The sequence below is a fragment of the Mastigoproctus giganteus genome, chromosome 12 (genome assembly GCF_048544385.1).
Source record: "Mastigoproctus giganteus isolate SK-2022 chromosome 12, ASM4854438v1, whole genome shotgun sequence".
NCBI classification, from domain to species: Eukaryota; Metazoa; Arthropoda; class Arachnida; order Uropygi; family Thelyphonidae; genus Mastigoproctus; species Mastigoproctus giganteus.
In genome coordinates, this window is record NC_143586.1 from 28,448,425 (window position 1) to 28,471,385 (window position 22,961).

The 22,961-nt window shown below is 36.7% G+C and overlaps 1 protein-coding gene across 1 annotated transcript in view; it reads left to right on the forward strand.

Annotated features, from left to right (window-relative positions):
- The first annotated feature begins 16,597 nt into the window (after positions 1 to 16,597).
- The window catches only part of LOC150076821 (uncharacterized), an 85,559-nt gene continuing 79,195 nt past the window's right edge, over positions 16,598 to 22,961 (forward strand). Inside the window, exon 1 of the mRNA XM_090385691.1 lies at positions 16,598 to 17,077. Within this exon, the coding sequence (XP_090241817.1) occupies positions 16,598 to 17,077 (480 nt within the window). The remainder of the gene's footprint in view (positions 17,078 to 22,961) is intronic.

The following is a 22,961-nucleotide window of genomic DNA, read 5'->3' on the forward strand; positions in this document are numbered from 1 at the left end:
AAAGCCTTCATTTCGGTAGCGAATTGGTGATACAGACGCTGGCACGGATAGCGTGCAGCAGCCCTCAGAACGTCACGAAGGTCGACTTTTGGGGCTGTCTGCAGACTTGGAGAGGAGACTGTGTGTGTGTGTTGTTTTGTGTATAGGGTTGAGGTGCGTGAATAGAGGCGGAGGAAGAATATTGCATCTGTCAAATAATTATATTTATATTAGACTTATTAGGTTCAGTTTTATTGACACTACTACCATCACGTAGAAGGCGCTGTTAGTCCCTTTTGTCACGTGTGGAAAGCTATAACACGCGTACGCGCACGCGCACACTCCCACGCAAGACAGAGGAATTTGTTCGCTCCTACGTATATATTATATTGAATAGACTGTGGTTTCTAATTTGTAGTAATAAAGAGTTCGTAATAACTGAAATTTTCAAAATAAAAAAAAATTAAAGAAACTGAACCTCTGAAGCCTAAAATTGTAATTGGGTCGTACTTTCAGCTAACCCGGCTCTTCTCTTATCGTTTTTTATCATCTCTTTTCTTAAGCGTTTCAGAATAAATATTAAGTAGAGTCTGAATCGTTTCAAATACTTCTACGTCCTACAATCTTGGTATTATTGTACAATACAGTATTTGTATTTACAATGATTATTCGTGTGCGTTCTCGTGCTACGTATGGTGTAAAATCCTGCCTCATCTTACGGTATGTTTCTCTGTAAAGTTCATCGCGTGTACTGTAAAGCTATCTTTACGTTTCCTAACAATGGCCGGATTAATGAGTGGTCGCCAGAAATACGAGAATCGTACAATTAAAACACGTTCTACTATAACAGTTCTCAGCAGGATGGGAAAATCCGATTCTTAAACCAATATGTCAGTATGCTGTTTCATAACATCACCAGATTCGTATCATTTGTTCTGCTCTCTTAGATAGCACAGTGATTATAAGCACAGCCACACTGAAAAAGTGCTCATTTCCAGCGGGGGAACTGTTGTCGGCTTTTTTTTTTTTTTTTTTTTTTATTAACATGGCCGAATTAGTCGGTCCCAATCGAAGGCTGTACGGCTCCATCTCCAGGAAGCTTTTGTTTTATTCTGTTTGCTTATTTTATTCAATAAACAGGCAAACCGACCGAAGAATATACTGAATTATGACACAATATCTGGCGCCTCACAGCTTTAGTTGCCTAGGCACTTCATACACACATTATTGTTACAGTTGTCCGTGCGTTTAATTTTTGGGCAAATATTGGGATCGGCAAAATTCTACAAGGAAGCAAGCTTATGGTGCAAAATGTAGCCAATATATATATATATATATATACGCAGTGATCACTGAATTATGACCACCCCATCCGTAACTGACTATGCTGCATAGCTCGCAGCAATGTGCGTACCCTGGAGAAGTGCTAATTTGCATCTTTTCGTGCAAGTCAAAGTGATAAAATAGCAGTTATGGGATACGTAATAAAGATATCATGATTCTGGGAACTCGTGAGTCGGGTGCTTCCATATCGGAAACGGTACGTCTTGTTGGTTGCTCACAGCCTACTGTGGGTTAAAGTGTACAAAGAATAGCGTCGAACGGTTATACCACCTCCCACCAACAGAAATTGTAACGGATTACGAAAGGTGGCTCGTGGCGAGCGAAAGCTGCAGCAGATCACTGTGCGACAGTTGACATCGCAATACAATATGGGCAATGCAAGAACAATATCCCAGATGACGATGCGCGGCACACTCAAACGTATGGGATTCCACAGCTGATGACCCAAGAGACACCCTCTCCTCACCGCTTACCATTGTCAGCGGCAAATGCTGTGGCGTTAAGAAGAAGAACAGCAACACGCTGATTGGAAACTGGAGGACTGGAAATGATTGTGCTGGTCGGATGAGTCCAAATACTGTACGAGCCCATGGGCCTATCGTGCACGGTGCCCACTATCCAGGTAGGTGACGGTGGTTGTTTAATACGCAGGTTTTGCTGGAAAGAACTACTACTCTTGTTGCATATAGACCAACGTTTCACACGCGAGGTTTACCGGAAGCTTTTAGACCATGTGCACCCTGGGATCTTCCAAGACGATAATGCACCGTGTAATTGAGCCCGCACTGTGCACAAGTGGTTCGAGGAACACAGCGAAGATATCACCCATCTTGATTGGCCTGAAAATTCGCCTGACCTCAATCGGATTGAACACTTGTGGAATGTTTTTAAATGGGAAGTGAGGCGTAAGGACACGCAACCGTCATCTATTTCGATACCGTGGAAAGACTTTCAAGCAGCATAGCTGCTGCTATCCGTGCGAGCGGTGGCCGAACACGATATTAGGTAGCTGGTCATAATTCAGTTGTCACTGAGTGTATATACAATAAATAAATATAATTTAAATTAAATTTAAAAAATAAAATAAAGTAACTACTGTCACCTTACCACTTATCATTTACCTATTTCCTCAAAATATTTACCCAATCTACTTTAAATTTAGATAAAATTCCAAATTACACAAGTGTAGGTGGGAGTTTATTCCAACAGCCAATCACTCTTTGACTAAAGGAAAATTTTCATGTGGCATTTCAAATGTACCGTGCGTACAAACAGCTTCATGTGCACTGATACAATTTCTAATTATTTAAATGCAAGAATCACAAGAAATCCAGAATAGAATGTTGGCTAAGTGTGGGTCAAAATCTCCGTCGATGAACTATAGTCTAAGTTTTTCCAACATGCAATGAAAGCATCCAGTCTCCTTTTGGTAACTTAGCACCTTGGAGGAGTCATAATTGAGATGCATAACTCTCTGAGAGGAGAAAGTAAAAGTGAATGGGGTAAAAGTTTTTCACTGTTTTAAATGAATCCAGTCTAAATCTCTTCCCCGTAATCTGAATTTATATCCCCTAGTTCAGGATTGCAGAACGAGTTGATTACGTTGAAGACAACAGAATCATTCCATTTTATGATAGCACCCTGCCTCAAATGATCAGCTGGGAAGCATTCAAACTCCAGATTTGTCACCATGTGTTGGCCCACTGAAGCTTTCATGTTTTGGTTCATAGAAAACCGATTTAAAAGAAGTTTTAATTCGGACTCTGAAGTCAAAATAACAATCGAAGAGTATAATAAAATTTGAAAAGGATTAAATGGATTCAGCAACCATTGTCAATAAAATTAAACAATAAATAAAACGCTAACGTTAATTAAGTCTGCACTGACATTTTCCGGATAATTTCTTGTAGAATAGTTAAAGATCGAGTTGTAATAAGAAATAATATCGAATGTTGCACGCTAATCCTACAATTGAATTTCGCATTTTATCAGTTATAATAATTCCTAGCACGCATCTAGGGATAAAGGACATTTATGATGTTGAGTCTGATAAGACCAAGACTCCTCTAATGTTCCTACAAGGACAGAGTTATCAGTGATGATCTACAAAGATAGTTCTTCACTAGAAGAACTGATAAGGTGAATACCTAATTTTTCCGGGCATAATCTTCGTCCCACACCAACATCCACCCACTTATTGTTACAATAAAGAATCTGTTCTTCTGATGTTGCTGCTATTCTACAAATATTTATTTTTTGCTATATCAATTCACTACTCTTAGAAGCCATTTAAAGATAACTGTAAGGGAAGATAAACAGATATACATGTAAAAAAGGATGCTTTTTTAAAAGTGGAATTTTTCTTCAGTTCATGGGTGCACTGGATGGAAATATAATAGCTGTCAAAGGTAATGATATAGCGTTTAAAAAGGATGCTTTTTTAAAAATGGAATTTTTCTTCAGTTCATGGGTGCACTGGATGGAAATATAATAGCTGTCAAAGGTAATGATATAGCGTTTTGGATAAGTAATATTTGAACTACAAGTAATTTTGAAAATTTGTATATATGATAGCGCAAAGTTCAAAACTCTCTTTCTTTCTTTTTCATATTCACAAGCAAATTCATTTAACTTGCGAAATAGATACACCTTAATTATAATCTTCGTCGCTGAGGTCTCCCGTTTGCTCTCTCATTTTCGAAATAATCTCCTTCGAAGTGAACATGTGCGCTATCGATGATCCCACTCGTAGAAACACTCCCAGAAGACATTTCTTGATAAGTCTTTGAGAATAGTCATTGTGGCTTCTTTTTGAGCCTGTGACACGTGAAAATTTCGATTTTCTTCACTGACATCTCTCTCTCTCTCTCTCTCTCATCACATAATTCCTTCATACTACGGTGAATACAATAGCAAATAGTAAAACGCTGCTCAGACTTCAAATCTTCCATTACGCAGCTTATAAAACTGTTTATACTTACAACACGCAATTGAAGCCTATTTTGCAACACTAGACCTGTTAGAATGTACAACTGTTTCAGCGTATTCTTAAATATACACTCTCCTACCATCCCATCTATAGGAAGCTGGACGAAACTTTGAGTGGTTGTACGGTGGCGCTGCCATTCCGCGAGTTAAATGATCAGACTGTTCTACGTTTTTCTTGTGTTTTGGCCTTTTCATTCTCGAGAGGAGAAGGTCTTGCTGTTTCAAGTATACTTAAAGAAAAGGGAGAAGAAAACGATATCGTAGTTAGCGTTAAGCGGAGTTCCTAAATTTAAACTGAATTCGTAATTAATGTAATATAATGACCGAATGTCTGCTATCATAACGAGACTTCGAAGCCATTATAACTTATAATGAAAGTGTATCTGCTGAATATCTACCATTAAGGAAAATTGTTTATTGATTAGAGAGGGTTCTTCCAATTTATTATTACATTTGTAAAAGGAGTACAGATCTATAAGTAGAAATACAGCCGTAAAAAAGTTGCGTGATAAACATTTAGAACTTATTTTGTGATATCATAAGTTTGTATCTCATAAAAGTTCATTTTATTCAAAAACTATTAAGCCATCCCTGTTTATTAACTGTGCCTATGAACACTTTTTAAGTATTTCAACAAATGAACGAATATTTTCAAAATTAGGGTGCGACATGGTGGGATATGTATTTATTTATTATCTGCAGGAAACAGAAGAGAGGATTGTTATTTGGTTTTTAGGAGCATTAGCAACTAAGGCCATATTGCTCCGGGATATGCGGTGGTCATTCCTTGACCTTTCCGCATACTCCGTATTTGGTGGTGACGGGCTCGAACCCCGGTCTAATCAAGAAGCATGTGCTACGCACTGCTGCTCCTTCCCACCTGGCTACGGAGGCGCCCAGGAGAGAGGACTAACTGTTGAGCGGTGGCCACAAGGGCATTGAAAAGTAATTTTTAATGATGGAAATTTAGAAGTAGCTTTTAAAAACTAAAAAAGTTGTTGTTGTTGTTGTTGGGGTTTAAAGTGCAATGGCTACTTAGGCCATATTGCACTTTTAAAAACTAAGGAGAAAGGCTTAATTGAAACAGAGAAGTGTGTAAGGCTAGGATATTATGAGGTCGGTGTGACAGGAGAGATGAAGCTCAGATATAAACAAAAGCCCTAAGTCATTTAAGGTACCTGTAAATTCAGTAGGAGAGGAATCAACCGCGTAGTTGAAAAATAAGCGTCGGACTACTCCATAAGAACGGAGCGACATAATTTACATTTCAACAGCTTCAGAAATATGTTATTTTTGTTAGATTATTAAGAATAAATAGACGTGGACCTAATGAGCCTTAAGGGACATCTTTCAGTAAACGAAGGAAATATATTATTTTCTCTCATAATAGATATTTGACTATTACTCAGCAAATTATAGAAAAATTAGTTTGTATCCATTTATGCAGAGGTAGTATGAATCAGAGCTGTACTACTCAATATGTTCTGCGTTGATAATAATATTAGTAAAATAATAAGAGGAGTTTACCTCAATATAGTACGTAGAATACTTCCGTATGATACTCTCCAGAAATTAAAACGAATTTTCATTCCTGTGATCACGACATACGGTCAAAAAGCGTTGTCAGCTTCAGGAAGGAAAATCATTTTGAATATTTTCGTTAGATTCTTTTAATTGCGTTAATTTGATTTTTAATTGTTTTAAATTGATTTGAATTGTGTTAAATTGATTATTTAATTATTTATATTTTACTCTAATGTACCGGTAAGTTGTCGTTTTTTTCGTTTTAATTTCTGGAGAGTATCATACGGAAGTGTTCTACGTACTATACTGAGGTAAACTCCTCTTATTATTTTACTAATTTATGCAGAGGATAAGATCCTTAAAAATATTTGTCAATATTAGTGGGGATTATTATGTAGTACAATAAATTCGATAAAAAAGGCGACTATTCTTTTTAATAAGTATATTATTTCGATGATAAAACCATAACTGCCGCCTTAGTAGTATTTCCATTGTACTTTAAGTTTTTTTTTTTTTTCGAAAGAGTAGTTACTAACAATAATAAAATACTAAAATATTCCTAAATATTTGTTACTAATATTCTACAGCTACTGTTATTTCTTAAAATGTTCCAGACTTCAGAGTGCAGGCTCTAATTGCAGTTGTGTTTTATTTTATCATGATCGATTTACTCCCTGCAGTTTATGAAATCATCACAACATACTCACCTTCCCCGCTTCAGTTCGGAGTGTTTGTTATTAACATACAAACGACTTGATGAATCACCACCGACACTCGATTTTAGTGTACCCATTAAATTTGGCGCCAAACCAGCACATGAAATTTTTGAAATTTTCAGTTATAATCTCAGCACTTGCCATTTCAGACTATAAAGCGAGAGAAGAGTTGTATTCAAGAGGAAGGAGAGCTTATGAGATATCACTATTGTGTGTGTGTTCATAAAACAATTCTCCTTGTGACAATTAAACATAATCCATAGATTAAATATTCTTGAGTGAGAGGAATGTTTGTATTATAACAATTACCTAACTCTTATTTACAATTAGCTTTAAAGTTCAAAGTTAATCGCAGCACATATAGCACAACCAGTCAGTTCAGTACAGAAGATGGGGAAAATATCTGCGATATGATCTGCACTCTGTATGCTTTATCGTGGTACAGTCTATCAATATCAAGGTGCTGCAAATTCCAATATAGAGGTAGTATTTGATGGAGAAAATCCACTTAAGTCGCTCCAAATTGTAGAGTTTGGTGGACGGCCACTGCATGTTACGGGCGGTGTGGTTTATGGGTCCATTCCTGCAGCCCAAAATAAGCTTTCTGATGTTCTTTTCCACAAAAGTATGAGAGCAACAGTATTTTTTCAGAAAAAGTTGAGAAATACTCCTCTTAAGAACAAGACAAGAGATTTTATGGGTTTTCTACTACATGGTCCAATCAGCTCATCGGCGATGATTATATTTTTTTATCTTGGACTCCGGTTTTTCATCCGGAAAACTAATACAGAATACATGCAATTAACAGAAAAACAAATTGACGCCTCACAGCTTACCTTACCTCGAAATTATTAATTCTTTACGTAAATTTCCATTATAAAGTCTGCATGCACTCTAATCAAAGAAAAAAATACAGCGATACGCGCCAATGGTTTCCTTCTTGTCTTAAAATATATGCAGGTAAAAGTAACTATCTGTATTTTTATTTTGCGATATCCAGAATTAATTACCTAAAACGGAAAAGGAAGCATTTACGTAAGACTTCACACAAGAATACTGAAATCTTGTCTATTCACCCGTATTTTTTTATATACAGTATTCCTTTTGTAAAACAAGTATGCAGATATCTTCAAAGAATCATAACAAATAAACGTAGATTTTCCTAGTTTCCCCTAACTCCTACTGCAGTAAGGCATACCACCTACATTACTCACTCGCCCTTCCTGCCACCGTCAACCCCTTCTGTGACCTCTAATCCTTCATCGCAAGACTTTCAAGTTATTTGTCTTAACGGGCCATCAGACATTTGTAATTTGCCCTACCTTCCACATTAGTTCCGGGAAGAATAGATTTCGCGTGCCAACGCACAGGTGTGGTCAGGGACAATGCCCTAACGTTGCTTTTATGCCGAGTCGCACGGCAATAGCACGGCCATCACTGTTGTGAGAGGTGTCGAAATGCACGCGATCCTTTCATTAAAAGAAGGATAAACGCTTAGTTTCTCCTTTCTGGAGATGTTTTTCTGAGCTCTGCTTGTCAAAGCAATAAACAGCCTTCTTCTTCTCTATTAGAAACAGATTTCGATGGAATAAGATTGCTAAATGACAACGCGTTAGGAGAAGATCCTTTTGTTTCATCTATTTACACTTAGCTGGGAATCCCCATTTACACTAAGAGGAGAATTTTCCGCCACTAATAGGTGGAAGATTCTCCTCTTAGTTTTGCCTCTCATTGACATGAAGCCATGACAGTTCTCTTGTGAAAAAGGTAGAGAAAAGTGGATAAGTAGAATCAAAGCTGGCTACTCCGAAGTGTACACAGAACGATCCAACTGTCACTGCAATCAGAATTTGGACATTTCAGCTAATAGGAGGACACCAGAAGCAAGCAAGCTGGAGTTAAATTGTTCTCAGCATTGCTCATGCCACAACTGGAAGGCAGTATCGTTACTGTAACGATAGAGCACTAGTTCTACCACTGCTAACAGTAGTAATTTTGAGGTACAGTAGTTATTAGTTTCTTAGTTGAGAATAGGTAGTGGCGATTTAGAACATCATAGAAAAACTCAATTAATAGGAATTAAACATTATTAATGTGACAGAGAATTGGCAGACCACAAGAGCCTTGCGGTAAAAAACTAATCACATTTGTACAGAGGAAAAAAAAGAGAACCAAGTTCCAGTTGAAATTATTACAGTTTAAAAATTTGAAAATATCGATCGTGCACGCCAAGAAAGTTTACGCAAAAAAAACCTCGTATCCAGAAGCACAATAAAATCAATTTTGATGGATTTGAATTACTGTTAAAATCACACATACTAACGTAATATGAGTATCAGAAACATAGTGTCATCCTGATAACGATTGCAGAATTTTAAAATGGTATTTTAAACTAGTAATGGCATAATGAAATGATTAGTAAACTGGTGTACAAAACTTAAGGACCAACACTATTTCTAAAGTTTACAACCACGAAATCAAACGAAAGGGCCTGTGGCGATTTGCATAACTGTGACCGTTCAGTAGGAAGCTGGTGCACATGCAAAAATTTGAATCGTGATGAGAGGGCTCACATCAACAGATAAAAGCAGCAGTTCAGCAGTTATGTGCAAATTACCGAATGGTGAGCACGATTGTTATAGACGTTCGATTGGTTTTATACCGTGCTACAGACAACAAAATGGCCACTAGACAACATCTGGATGATTTTACCCGGGGTCGAATAATTGGGAAGCTCGAGGAAGGTCGAAGTGCGAAGAGTGTGGCTGCAGAGTTCGGTATCGCCCATGGCATCGTCTCACGTGAGTGGTCGGCCTTCAGAACGACAGGTTCAGTTGTTAGAAGGCCCAGTGGTGGTCATCCACGAAAAACAACGCCCAATGATGAAAAAAAGTGTAAAGTGTATTTAGTGTCTAACGGCACCAGGGGTTTCCCCCAACTTCGCGTTGCTTTCATTGTGGGTGTACCAGTTCACTGGGAAGGCCAGAGATTTAAAAGTGTGTGGGAATTGTTCATGTGTTGTGTTCTGTACCGTTGTTCATCTGGCCATTTAGCCGCTGGACCCCTACTGAGGCCCAACGTTGCCCACACTAAGCCCCGTGGAGGCAGACCAGGCACACCAGTATTTTTAGATAAGTACTCTGGCAGGTCCTGCCACCTAATTTCCTGAGATTTCAGTGGCTAGGACCTATATAAAAAAAAAAAAACCTATATAAAAAAAAATGATGACTGCTATATACTGCTACAAGCCAAGAGGGACCGACACCAGACAGCGGGATCCACTGCAAGCTAGCTGCACACGACGCAGGACATCGCGGTTTACTGTGGCCAGGCGACTCCATAAAGGTGGACTGTTTGCCCGACGGCCAGTACGCTGTGTCCCTTTAACACCTGCCCATCAGAGACACCGTTTACAGTTGTGCATCGAACACAAGGACTGGACAGCAGCGCAATAGGGTAAGGTACTCTTTACTGATGAGAGTAGATTCAGTCTCAGCAGCCATTCTGGATGTCAGGTAATCTGGCGAGAGGTTGGCACACGGTATCACCCCCGCAAACATCACTGAAAAGGATCGATATGGCGGTCGAGGTGTTCTCTGGAGAGACGCCTAACGGCACGTCCACACCCACCAGAAAATGTTCACCAGCTGAAGATGGCGCTGACAGAGGAATGAACGATGTTACCGCAAGAACTTATCAACAACATTGTTCTAAGTATGGACAGGCAGTGGAAAGCCTGCATCGACATTAAGGGTGGCCATATCTCCTATTGAGGACCACCTCTTCCCTTTGTTCCATCTTTGGCAGTGATGCATCTGTATCATGGCAGCCAGTCCTATGTTGCCATTTTTGAATAAAGTCCCTCTGTACCGTTTTGTTTCCGTTGTTGTGTCGGTGTTGTTTCTTTCATCATTTCTGTACCTCACGAGATTCCTTTGGTATGCTTTTCCCATATCCAGGCCACTCCTATGTAGTATAGTATTTTTTTAGTGAAAGGGAACGTACGTTGAGCTATCGACCTGGGCGCCGGGTGCCCTAAGGTCGGCTCTACGTATCTGCCCACCTACTTCATATGGCATTGTACCAACACCTGCTGCTGTTACGAGTGCTCCATTTTATGAAAAACTATACTAAAATTTACTCTTTAAAAAGGTTTGACAAATTATAAGTGAATAAAATTGAAGGTACGTAATAATAATTACGATAAAAACAATTTTTAGGATAACTTTAATACACAGTCAAAAGCTGTATAAAAGTTTATGCCTCTCTAACATAGTTGGAGGAGGACGTCACGTGGTGGTTTTCCATGGAATCTAGATTTCTATAATGACCACTCTAATACCAAGTGAATATTAAGACGGTTTTTTTTAGCTATTAGCAGCATATGTATGATCCGAGGGGGGGGGGAGTTCCAGCAAGGTTCCAGAAACGTTACCCTAATGTATAGTGATTTAGTTAATAGCTAAATAAACTATCTTAATATTCGCGTGATATAAGAATGGTCATTACAGAAATCTACGTACCCCTCTCTGATCCTAAAACATCAGTTCCTTCCAAACTGCTTTTCTTCAAATCCAATAAAAAATAATAGCAAAAAATAAATCGATATTTCTCAAACATTTAAATGACTTTTTTTTAGCTTTGAAAACCGAAGCCAAGAAAGTTCTTAAAAACTGTGGATAGTTGTAAAATTTTCTCCCATATTTGAAGTTCTCATGAAAAAAATCTATTGGATACACCAAAAAATGTCTTTTTTTCTCTATTAAGCATGCTACTGGCTAAAAGAATGTAAGAGAAACAAATGCTGTTGACCAGCGTTAATATATGTACATATTGATGTATTTCGTTAATATTATACACTGAGTGGCGACACTATTAGTCACACTTTTAATTTTCATGAAATGAAGAGCTCCATCAGTGACAGTCTCACTTGTTCGTACTATGAGATATAAAACAGGTAGCCAGATGATTTTGGCGCATCCGAGGTTTTCGGGGGAAAAATCTATGCTCCCATCGCCTAAGACCGACTAAGTCAGCCAGGTTGTGAAAAAGCCCATAAAAATTTCTCGCGTCATTGACTGTTTCGAAATGAAGTTTTTTCACCTGGTGTGAGGAGGTGGGCAGATACGGAAGATGCTATATTTGTACAATTCAATGCTAGAATAGACAAGATTACGATGACTCGACGTTTCAATTTTCCAGGATTTTCCCGATTTTGGGTATAGTGTCCCGGTGTTTCCAGAAAACGTCTTGGGAACACTTTTTGTCCCGATTTTCAAGTAAAGTTATTTTTCTAAACTTGAAATGATGATGTTAAAATTAATAATATACTAGACGGCTTTGCTTCTTTTGATAAAGTAAAACAAAATACAATAGCTTTCGACACTCCATGTGTCTCTTCCTCTGCTATGAATACATAAATACGTTACATGTGGAAATCAAGCATGGTACCGTGTGGTCATGTTAGATAAACATAGCGCGTGACCACGCTTAAACAGAAGCTTGTAAAACAAGATAATAGGCATCAAAAAACACAAAAAAAATGATTTATTTATTTATTCATTACATTAATAATAACAGAACTAATAATATAACAAACACAGTGTTGCATAAATCGTTGCAAAAACCGTTACATACGTAAAAGTAGATTTAAAAGTAATATAAAAAGGAGCAATTCGAACTGGGCATTCCGCCTGCTCATAGTAGTAGAGGCATGTGATGCAAGAAAGCAAGCTTACGTAGCATCAGTCAAAAAAAAAACATTTCACACATCCATTCCCTCTAAACGTTTGCCCAGTTCCTCCTTGAATTTATTTAAGCTATCAACTTCTACAATGGCAGATGGAAGTTTTTTCCAGCAATCAACTACCCGCAGGCTAAAGGCAAATTTCCGCACATCTATTCTACAAATGTCTTTCCTCAATTTGAATTTATGCCCCCTCAGGTTCGTAATCTGAGCAAGAGGAAGAATCCCATCAGAAATCAGCCTGTTCAACCCATTCAAGGCCTTATACACCTCAATCAGACCACCTCGCAGGTGCCTCCCGACGCTGCAATTTTCAGAACTTAAGCCTTTCTTGGTAAGACCACCCCTTCGTTCCTCTCAACAATCAAGTTGCCCTTCTCTGTACACGCTCAAGCAATTCTATATACTTCCTAAAATGAAGCCTCCCAACTTGTACGCAGTACTTAAGGCGTGGCCTGACAATTGACTTATACAGAGGGATAATCATTGACGTTATGTCGTGCTGTTTTCATACTACCTTTAATAAACATTTGTTTTCTGTCCATTTAGAAAATATTTATGTATGATTGTATTTATAAGGAACAATATTCGAACGCATGGACATTTAACAAAAATAGATCGAACGAAGTTGAATGCACCAATATACGTGAATATTTTTATTAGCGGGCATGGTGGTCGTGCAGCTATAAAACCTTAAAACAAATAAAGAAAACAGGAGCAAAACTGCAGAGACTAAATTCATTTCAGTCTAATCCGAAGTATTTGAATCTAATCAAATGAATCCATTATACCTCTCGATTACATCCATCATCAACTTTAACGTATACAGGTAAAACGAATATGCCAGGAGGAAGAAAGATTTTGCTTAATATCAAAAAGCACTTTTCGAGAATAGAGTAATGATAAAAGAAAGTTGTCAGTCGGATGATCAATCTGATACTGCATAACGACGAAAACGAAATTTGATAACTATGTAACGTGTTATGTTGTATTTAAGGACCATTCGATTATCAAATACGGTTTTTTATAAACATCCCTTGAGTACAGTTCTGTACTCAAGTGGTGTTAATAAAACTAAGTCACGTGGTGTTCACGTGAAGAATGACTGTGCGATGGGATTTATGTATCTGTACTTCTGAAGAGGGGCCTGTAAAGGGAAAACAGGCTAACTCATCAACAAGAAATTTGGTCAAAAGGGCCTAAAAATATTCCAAATCAGTTTTCAAATTCTGAAGGGGATTGGGGGCTTCTTCAAATGTATGATAATGTTTCTGCGGAGGGAAATGTGTAGAACCTTTCTGGGGACCAACAAAACGTCAACTTAAAATTTGATGTCGATCTGATTTGATTTATCAAAATTTGTCCGATTCTGAACAACTCTGGATCTATGACTGTTTTAAATTTAAAAAAGGCTAAGTTTTGTATGGTAAAAAATAATAAATAAGTGTAAGAATAAGCAGACGTACCCAGTATATAGTTCAATTCTAAAAATTTTATATGGTATATAGTTCTATTTTAAAATTTTATAGAGTATATAGTTTTTTTTAGAACTGGATATAGTATATAGTTCTATTTTACCTTAATATTAAAATCTCTCTCTCTCTCTCTCTCATGGGTAACACAGTTGGTATAATTGCCGTCCTCCCCAAACCGGGTGGAAAAGACCAAAGTTCAAATCCTGTCGATGACGTGAGGAATTTTTATGGGCCTTTTTCACAAAGTGGCTGAGTTAGACGGTCTCAGGCAAGAGTATAAATCATGTTTTTACTCCCGGAAACTCGGGTTTTTCGTCCAGCAAACAGAAAATCGATCACAGAATATACGAAATTTACAGACGGAGCAATATGGCCTTAGTTGATAATGCTCCTAAACCCTACTATAACAGCATCTTTATTTGAAATGTTTTTATTGTTTTCTCTTTCACATGAATTGCATACACTTTCGCAACACTTACGTATTTCGTGGAGCTGCTTGACATATTTGATGTACTTTATATGCAATCATTCTTTCTTCCTTTCTTTTTAGCAATAAAATCACTCGTTCAACACTCATTTCATCGCTTTCCTGTAATAAGTCTGAATAACATGCAATATTCTTTATTTGATTTTTTTCATTTTCGTTAGCGAAAATTTCAGTAACTTTGTGATATTAATGTAATTATTGTAATATTGTATAAACATTTATTTAATGTAATTATATTCATTATAATTCAATTTCTAACTGCGGATATTATTTTAACCCACTGTATAGGTCTCACCGTAAGAAACGTAACTTTTCGAAAAGTGCCAAACTGTTTAAGCGTTTCAATTGAGATGTGTTCAATTAACTTGTAGCATTTTCAGCAGCTTAATCATTACACGTTGTAGATTAATCACTCATTATGTTTCATATCCATATAATGAATAACCACGTTACACCCCTCTTTCAAGTAACTATTTTTATCTGCTAGTTCAAGCATTTCGTATGCATTGCAGTGAGCTTTAGACCAATTAAAATTGGTAACGTTTAAATTCAATAGTTTTAATTTCGTTAAAGGAACAATTAATATTCGGTATCACTCCTTGGACTATGAGGTAATATGCAGCGTCTCCACGAGAGAAGTTGCATGTTACCACAATCTAAATATCTCATATGAATTGAAACTGTTCTGATTAACGCAATATGAATTTTAATCTAATAATAAATTAAAAGTAGATAATTTTGGTAAATATCACCACAGCCGAGTGGTGAAGAGCGGAAATAGCTAGTATATGCTACTTTGAATAGACCGCAATTCAAACCTCTGACTTCCCTCAACATAAGTTATTGAAGAGAAACTCCATCCTACTGTGCATTCGTTTTTTTATTTATTTAATTTTGGTATACCAATAGATCTATAATAAAAATAAATATTAAAACTAAATTGAAATATTACAAATTTCAACAAAAAAACTTGATAACCGAAGAATCGATGGCTAAAAAATACCATTTCTTGAAAACAAAAATGAAAAAAAAAAAGCAATATCCTTAAATAAGAAAAGAACAATAAAGACTTTTATAAGTCTAAATGAAAACCACACTTTTCAAAGTTTAAAAAAAAATTATGAAACAGCAATTATTACCTTGCACAAGCACACTTCAGAGATATAATCCTTGAAAAAAACTTTCTGATGTAAAAAAAATATAAAATTTCATGAAAATCAGTCCACTGGAAATTGAGCTATTACATATAGACGGATGGACGGACAATAGGCGTTTGCGACTGTGCATAAAAATGAGAGTATATTGAAGACAAATGATCGCGATAAGCATGAAAATCATTTTAAACTAATACAGTGACAAGCAGATTGGTGTGTCTCATAGAGCTTTATTTTTTTTTTTTTTTTATAAATTTAATAATAACCCATATTGATTCCCACAAGGCAAAATAGTATTAGTTACACTAAGAAGTAACACATTAAGAAATAACTAATTAAGAAGAAACCCATTAAGAATTTTCAAAGTAAAGCAACCTTGAAAATGGGTCATAATTGGATTATTACGGGACATGTTGAAAGAAATGACGAATTCCAAGGAAAAGAAAAAAACTTTTCGTTTGTCTTGTTTGAGGGTTGAAACCGAGTTTTTTGAAGACCAATGCAAATAATGGCATAACTATTATGTCCACCTTTGCAGAAGGGCAGAAGAATCAGTAACGGTTAGAACAGTTTGTTGGAGAAACTGTTATTAAGGGGGAAGCAGAACATCTCGAAAATCTCGCAAAAGAATCAGGAATACAACGGTTTGTTGGAATTGCTGTTAAAGAGAGGAACGTTCCATTACAGTAATAACCTTCGGGACAAATACGAGCATGCCACAAAAAAAAAGAAAAAAAAAGCCGATTGCAGAACTCAGTAATCTTGGTAAGTTGTGTGCTGCATCCTACGTTCATTGACACAGATTCGCCTAAATAAAACATTTTCAGTATAATAAATAAAAACAATTATTATAGAAAACAAAAAAGAAAGAAGTGAAAGAATAAAAGACACAAAGAGAGGGAATTAAAATAAAAACAGAAAGAGAGAAACAAAGAAAGAGGGAGTGTGCTAGACAGAGTGAGCAAAAATTTTAGAACTAAAAAACTTATATATATATATACAGATCGATACATTAGTATCTATATATTCTTAAAGATGATCGTGCAATTAGTAGTCTAACTGATCAATCTTTTTTTTTTTATTATTCTTTATTTTTTCTAGGCAGATTGTTCCCCCAATTCTACCGCAACGCATAACCTCTTCCGTCCATATGCACTTAGCATTCTGGTAGTCACGTGACACCGATGACCTTCAAGATGCCAATTGTCTCCAAAGATGAGATGGCCCTTCGGTTCCAAAGGAACTGGCGAGAAAAGAATCCCGACGACATCTTGGCTAGTGACGGCTCCTCGAATGTCGATGATTGTCTTACGAACCTGAACTGGCTACAAAACCTCAACATAATGACAAAAATTGGCGCGCCTACTCCAGACACCCCTCCCGCAAGTCCGGTGCCGTCACCTGAAGGCTCATCGAAAGGATTATCACTGATCACGGGGGATAAGACTTTTCCGGGAAGTAATCTGAAGTCGAAAGCCGGTTGTAAAAGTTTCGTTGAAGACATCGATTACAAGACGAACGGGAGCGTCAAGCCGCCATATTCTTACGCCACCCTGATTTGCATGGCCATGAAAGTCAATAAGAACAAAATGACCTTATCTTCCATTTACAAATGGATAAAGGAGAACTTTGTGTACTATAGGAATGCTGATCCAAGTTGGCAGGTAAGTTTATTTTCATATCTGCAATTAGTAAATGGTTTTACGAGAGCTACCATCTTCGAAAAGGTCCAACTATTAAGCGTTATGAGGTTAAGTGTGATTAATTGTGTTGAGAAATATACTTATACCTTGCTCTATTGCTTTCACTGTTTTCGGAGTAAATATAATATGAAAATTTGTCACTGATTCCGCCTTACTGATGAACTGTATGGCTGGAAAGGGAATCAAAAATCCGTGACTCACCATTTCGTGTAATTTCCTGCCATCTGTTTCTCAGTAAAATTAGCCTTGTTTTAAGAACAGTAGCATAGATACACTTGAGGTGCTAGGCATTTACGAATACGGGTATTTCAGCAGTGTCCAGGGCTTTTTTCTTTCTAAGATTTTTTTGTTTTCAGTCAAAGTTTCATCTATTCATCTATTTTGTTTTCAGTCAAAGTTTCATCTAACTGTTTGTCCTGGCCTGCAGTGATTATTGAAAACAATTGCAAACCTCGAAACAGTTGCCTAGTCTTATATGAAAGCACACGCGCTGTCCCAAAAGATTTGTTCGTGTCAGTAGAGCAAAATTTTGTGTCCCTGAATACTTTTTTGCAATCATTTCAAGTCCTGAAAACCCGGACGATACGCCTTATAAAGCCCATATGAGTAGTACACGAATCATGTGATTAATATAGCTCTGTACTAAGATAATAGGTCACGACTGTTGATAAATACGAGGAAGTAGGCCACGGATTTATCTCTTTTACAGGCAGCTTGCAATCGATTCAGACATTTTATCTTACTGCCATATTTTAACTACGTAATCAGATGCTATTTCAGATAGGCAAGTGGAAGATACACGTGTCTTGAAAAATTTCGCGCCTTTCATTAATTATCTTTTATATTGTACCCTCTCTCTCTCTCTCTCTCTCTCTCTCTCTCTCTCTCTCTCTCGTTTCGTTTTCATTGCCTATTCTGTTTGGCTTGTTAAGCTCAGTTTCGTAAACCACACTTTATTAATGGATGAAAAGTCGCGAAACCCCAATCGTAGACAAACGATTTCAATACAGTATGTGGCATTCAACACAAAGCACTGTATGTAGATTCTACCGTTTATAACGAGTTTCAACCGGCTGTTGTTTTCTCCAGAATTCTAATGCTGCAGAGCATCTTCTTTTCCCATAAGGGACACTCTAAACAGACCCCCTCCTGTCATTTATAGTTTGTCAAACACGCTATCCAGTGATACATGTCTCGAGTACACGAGGAATTACTCCAACTTATTAACAATGGGACCGATGATCATTCCCTATCGTGTTTAGCCTACACGTGGGGCAGTAATTGTAATTCCTTCGTACCATCTCTGATTATGAAAACCGTGTATATCGTGTCACACCACTCCTCTAACTAAAGACCATGAGATACATATATGTTGAAGAATTTGTTTCCTAAATAATTTCCTGACACTTCAGGATATTTCTATGGCTGCGTGAGACAAAGAACATCCTCTGGGTTTTCCACAATTTTCAAAATACAGTACTTGCATTGAATAGAATTTGCAGAAAAGTATCACTAGGAAACTTCTAGCTTAAAAGAAATGCTATCATTTAGTCCAACAAAACAGGAAAAGCGACGAAACAATTTATGGACATATTACAAATGGGCAGATGAGTTGGTTTTCGGGTGGCCCTAATATGACAGGTTTTTTTTTTTTTTTTTTTAGTATTTTGAAACGACAAAGAAGATTTTTAAAGCAATCTAAAATAATCCATTCTACGATTTTTTTATTTTTTTTTTTTTGTTTCCAGAAGGCAAACACTTAGTGGTAGAAGTTTGGTTATGAATTGAGAAACACCTCCTTCTAACACGTTTCTATTAGTTGGAAGGTAATTCTTATGAAAACAGTTAAGTGGATTTTTAATATAGCGCAATTCGATTTTTTTATGTTTGGATCGTTTCCAGCTCTCTCTCTCTCTCTCTCTCTCTCTCTCTTTCCTGCTCATGACTTGTATTCCAGTCTTACAACTGAAAATTTCTCGATTAAGTGCTCTTTTGGCTGTCTGCCACTTTAGAAATGAATTAGTAGTTCTTTTTGTTTTGGTTTCCTGAAGTTGTAAAAAAGTAACAACTGGAAGCGAAAAGCCAAGAAGGAAAAAGCGATCGGTTTTAAAAAGATTTAAGCGAAGCCTACAAGTCCAGGGCAATGACAAATTCCACAGAGAAAATATCTGCGTAAAAAACAACTAGTTTTCAATTATTATCGTATGACTAACAATCATAAGTCGATTAACTGCAAAACCATGTTGTTATCTTATCCGAAGAATGCTGGAAGAGTCTTCAGAAAAATCAGTAAAGGTTGGAAAATTTGAATTCAAAAAATTAGACTACGCATTGTCAATTAAAATTATAATATTAAAAATGGAAAGTTTGTATAATATAAAATCGCATTGTACCATAATGGCATATATTTAATGCAATTTATGGCAAGTAAATATCTTGATAAATTTGCTATTTTTTTTTAGATTAGTGCATTTGAAATAATAATCAAACAAGTTTTGCAAGATCATTTTAACATGGATTTATACAGCCGATCACTGGACAATATATACATTTTTAGAAGGAATTTTGGTGTAAACACGGCCATGTCTCCAGTGAGCAACATGTGACTATTGATCATATTTTCTGCGATAAAAATTATTTGAAGAGATTGACATGTCACTAAAACGTAATGATTGATATTTATGACGATATTACTTTTAGGTGGGACAAGAAACAGTTCTTTCTTTATTTCTCAAAGGCAAAATTTATATACAAAATTTAATTTTATTACCTAATATATAAGCTTTCACAGCGGTAGTGAGAAAAATTTTAACCACTTCTGTACACTGGAGCGTTGACCAATGCCGGATTTAGGAATCTGGAACCCTGGCACAAGTTATAGGCTCTAAAATAAGTTAATGGGGTCATGAAGCAATTACAATGCAACTGCTTCATGATCCCCACTAATTACATTGTTCGGGGCCTCCAGCTACCTTGGGGCCTCTGAAACAACTGCACCTAGGTAAATCCAGCCTTGATCATGACAAATTGTTCAGCTGTGTTGCATACCTTCTCCAAACCTAACAAAAACAGTCCTCAATCCCCCTTAGAGATGGTGTTTGTTCCCTTAACATCACCCGCATCAAATAAATGCCGCCATCAATCAGAGTAAACAGAATTCACACCTTTGGCATCAGTAATTCATAGAGTAAAGGGGTGTCGACGATGTCAAGCAATATTCGAAATTACTTGTCATAAATTAGTCAGTTATTTTGGTACGGAGGCAATGGCCGATTCATCTGAACGTCAGAAAAAGAAGGCCAACGACCTATAGGTGTCGCTGCGACAAGTTTATGGCGTTGCGGAGGACGAAGAGGTCGAGTGGAAACGGTAGAACTCCCGCGAGGTCCTGTTTCATGAACCTTTCTGTGAATATTAATAACACTTTTGAACATTGACGAAGTCTGCATGGATATACTTATGGAATTGTGGTCGGAACTATGTGGGGATGATGTTTTATGGTCCTTCATATAACAGTGTGCGACAGCTCCGTTTTCAGACGAAAGCAATTTGCGAAAGTAGACAGATAAACAACATCTGAAAATGTATTGATTGAATGTCAGGCCTTTCCATTCCTACGACTCTTTATGAGAAACGACCACTTTAAACGACAAGAAGATGTAATACTGCACAGGGTGTGGCAAAAAAAAAAGAACACATTTTAAGATAGCATACAGCTTTAAATGAAATTTCTTGTGTAGATTACAAACTGATAGAGATTTTCTCACAAATGTGAAACACTAGGTCAGTGGACAGAAACTGGTAAACAGAACAAAGGTATATTTCGAAATGGCATGTTTATTTTGTGAGCTTAGTATAAAGAGAATTCTACGCGAATTTTGAAGTGCACCAAGTGGCTTTGTCAACTGATTAAACTTTGCGTGAAAATATTTTTAAAATTGAAATCCAGGCGGACTTTGCTAAAGCTTAATCCTCAACTAAGATATATTATTAAATTCCAAATTTTGCAGAAATTTATCTGAATTCTGTACACATGCCAATTGTATATAATTCAAATTATACAGAGAACCTTTAAAGAGATATTTCAATTATAAACGTATTTCACTTTCTGTATACATCATCTAAACGTGTATCTCAAGCGCTAAGACGGATTCTCATGAATTTTACTATTATCTGTTCGCCCTTCTCGTGTTCGAAATATTCATTACGACTTCTTCGTAATGAAAAGTTGGAACACAGTAGGTCGATAAACATCATTTCTTAAAATTCGTGCTGTTAAGTCTCAACTTAACAAAGAATCATAGTTAATAAATGATATTTAGTAATTTGTAATGAAACAGGGAAAGATGCTCACAGACATCAAGTAAAAAATAATACAGTAGAATAATTAATTTATGTGTAAAAGAAAATTTAACAATTTAACATACTAATAAGTTCAATTTGGAACTTTTTCAATTATCGTTCTGTATCGATTAAGTGAAGTAGCAGACATTTTCCAGACATTGTTTGACATGTAGAATCAGAAAACAAAGCATTTATAACTCTAAACCTTCAACGAACCTTCTTATAGCATATCCATTCTAGACTATCAGAGAGTCACGCAATCCATTGGAGGTTGGCCGTAGAGGAACCAACAAAAAACAACAGGCGAAATATTTCGAAAAGCCACGTCAATCAATTTTATTTAATAACTATTTTGCTCCTGAATAACATTATCATGTAAAATAGCTTATGAGTAGCTGTTTCAAGATTTATAAAATATTTTCGAAAGGTGGTAGAGATTTCTGGTTCCCATTATCCATACTTACAGGGCTTTAAAAATATAAAACCATAGTTTGGTCTTTGAAAAGAAATACTTGTTCGCTTACAGATTGTTTCTGCCTTCGGAGAATCGTGCAAAAAAGTAATTCTTTATGAACATCAAAGTAGTCGATGTGTCAAAAAACCTCAAAGCATCCAACCAACCCTTAATTACTGTGGCTGTGCTAAATGCATTAAAATTAATTATAAAATGTACATTTTTTTATTTTTAAATTAAAGAAATTTTAGAAATATATTTTTTTATTTGATTTAATTTAATTTAAGATGGCGAAGGGCAAAGTGCAATAATAAATGCCCTCGCACACAGCATAGTGTAATAATGATTGTAGAGACTTTGCGTACAAGCAGAAAATTATAATCACCGTCCTTCCTTCCACACCGGGTGAAAAAGCCTGAGTTTCAATCCCAGCACATGCGCAAGCAATTTTTATAGGCTTCTTTCACAAACTAGTTGAGTTAGTCGGTCACCCCCCCCCCTCCCGGGAAACTTGAGTGTTTCGTCCAGCAAATGAACCGAAGAATATGCGCACTTTAAACACATTAACTAATGCAGCAATAATAAATAATTTTTTACATATATAAACATTGATGGGGGGGGGGACTGAATATTGATTTACTGAAGGATATCTTTGCAGATGACCTTAAACGGATAGCTAATGAGATAAACAAATTTTTCGTATCAGTATTTAAATGTGATAATTCTTTTAGGCTTGACAGTACATTGAGTGACAGAAATCATGAAATACACTCTTAGTAACGCCCACCTTTCGCTCGGATAAGGACAGTCACACAGCGAGGTATCGAGTCCACTAGTTCACGAAAGCGTTCCACAGGTATTTTCATTCATGCTTTCTTGCTGCAACCGCTGTCCATAATTCCGTCACATTCCTTAGCTCGAAAGGACATTTCCACAGCATCCCAAACATGCTCTACAGGGATCACGTCCGTTGATCGGGGAGGTCGTTCCATGGTGGTAAAATCTGCGGAATGCTCTTCGAACAATGTTCTAGTCACCACGGCTCTG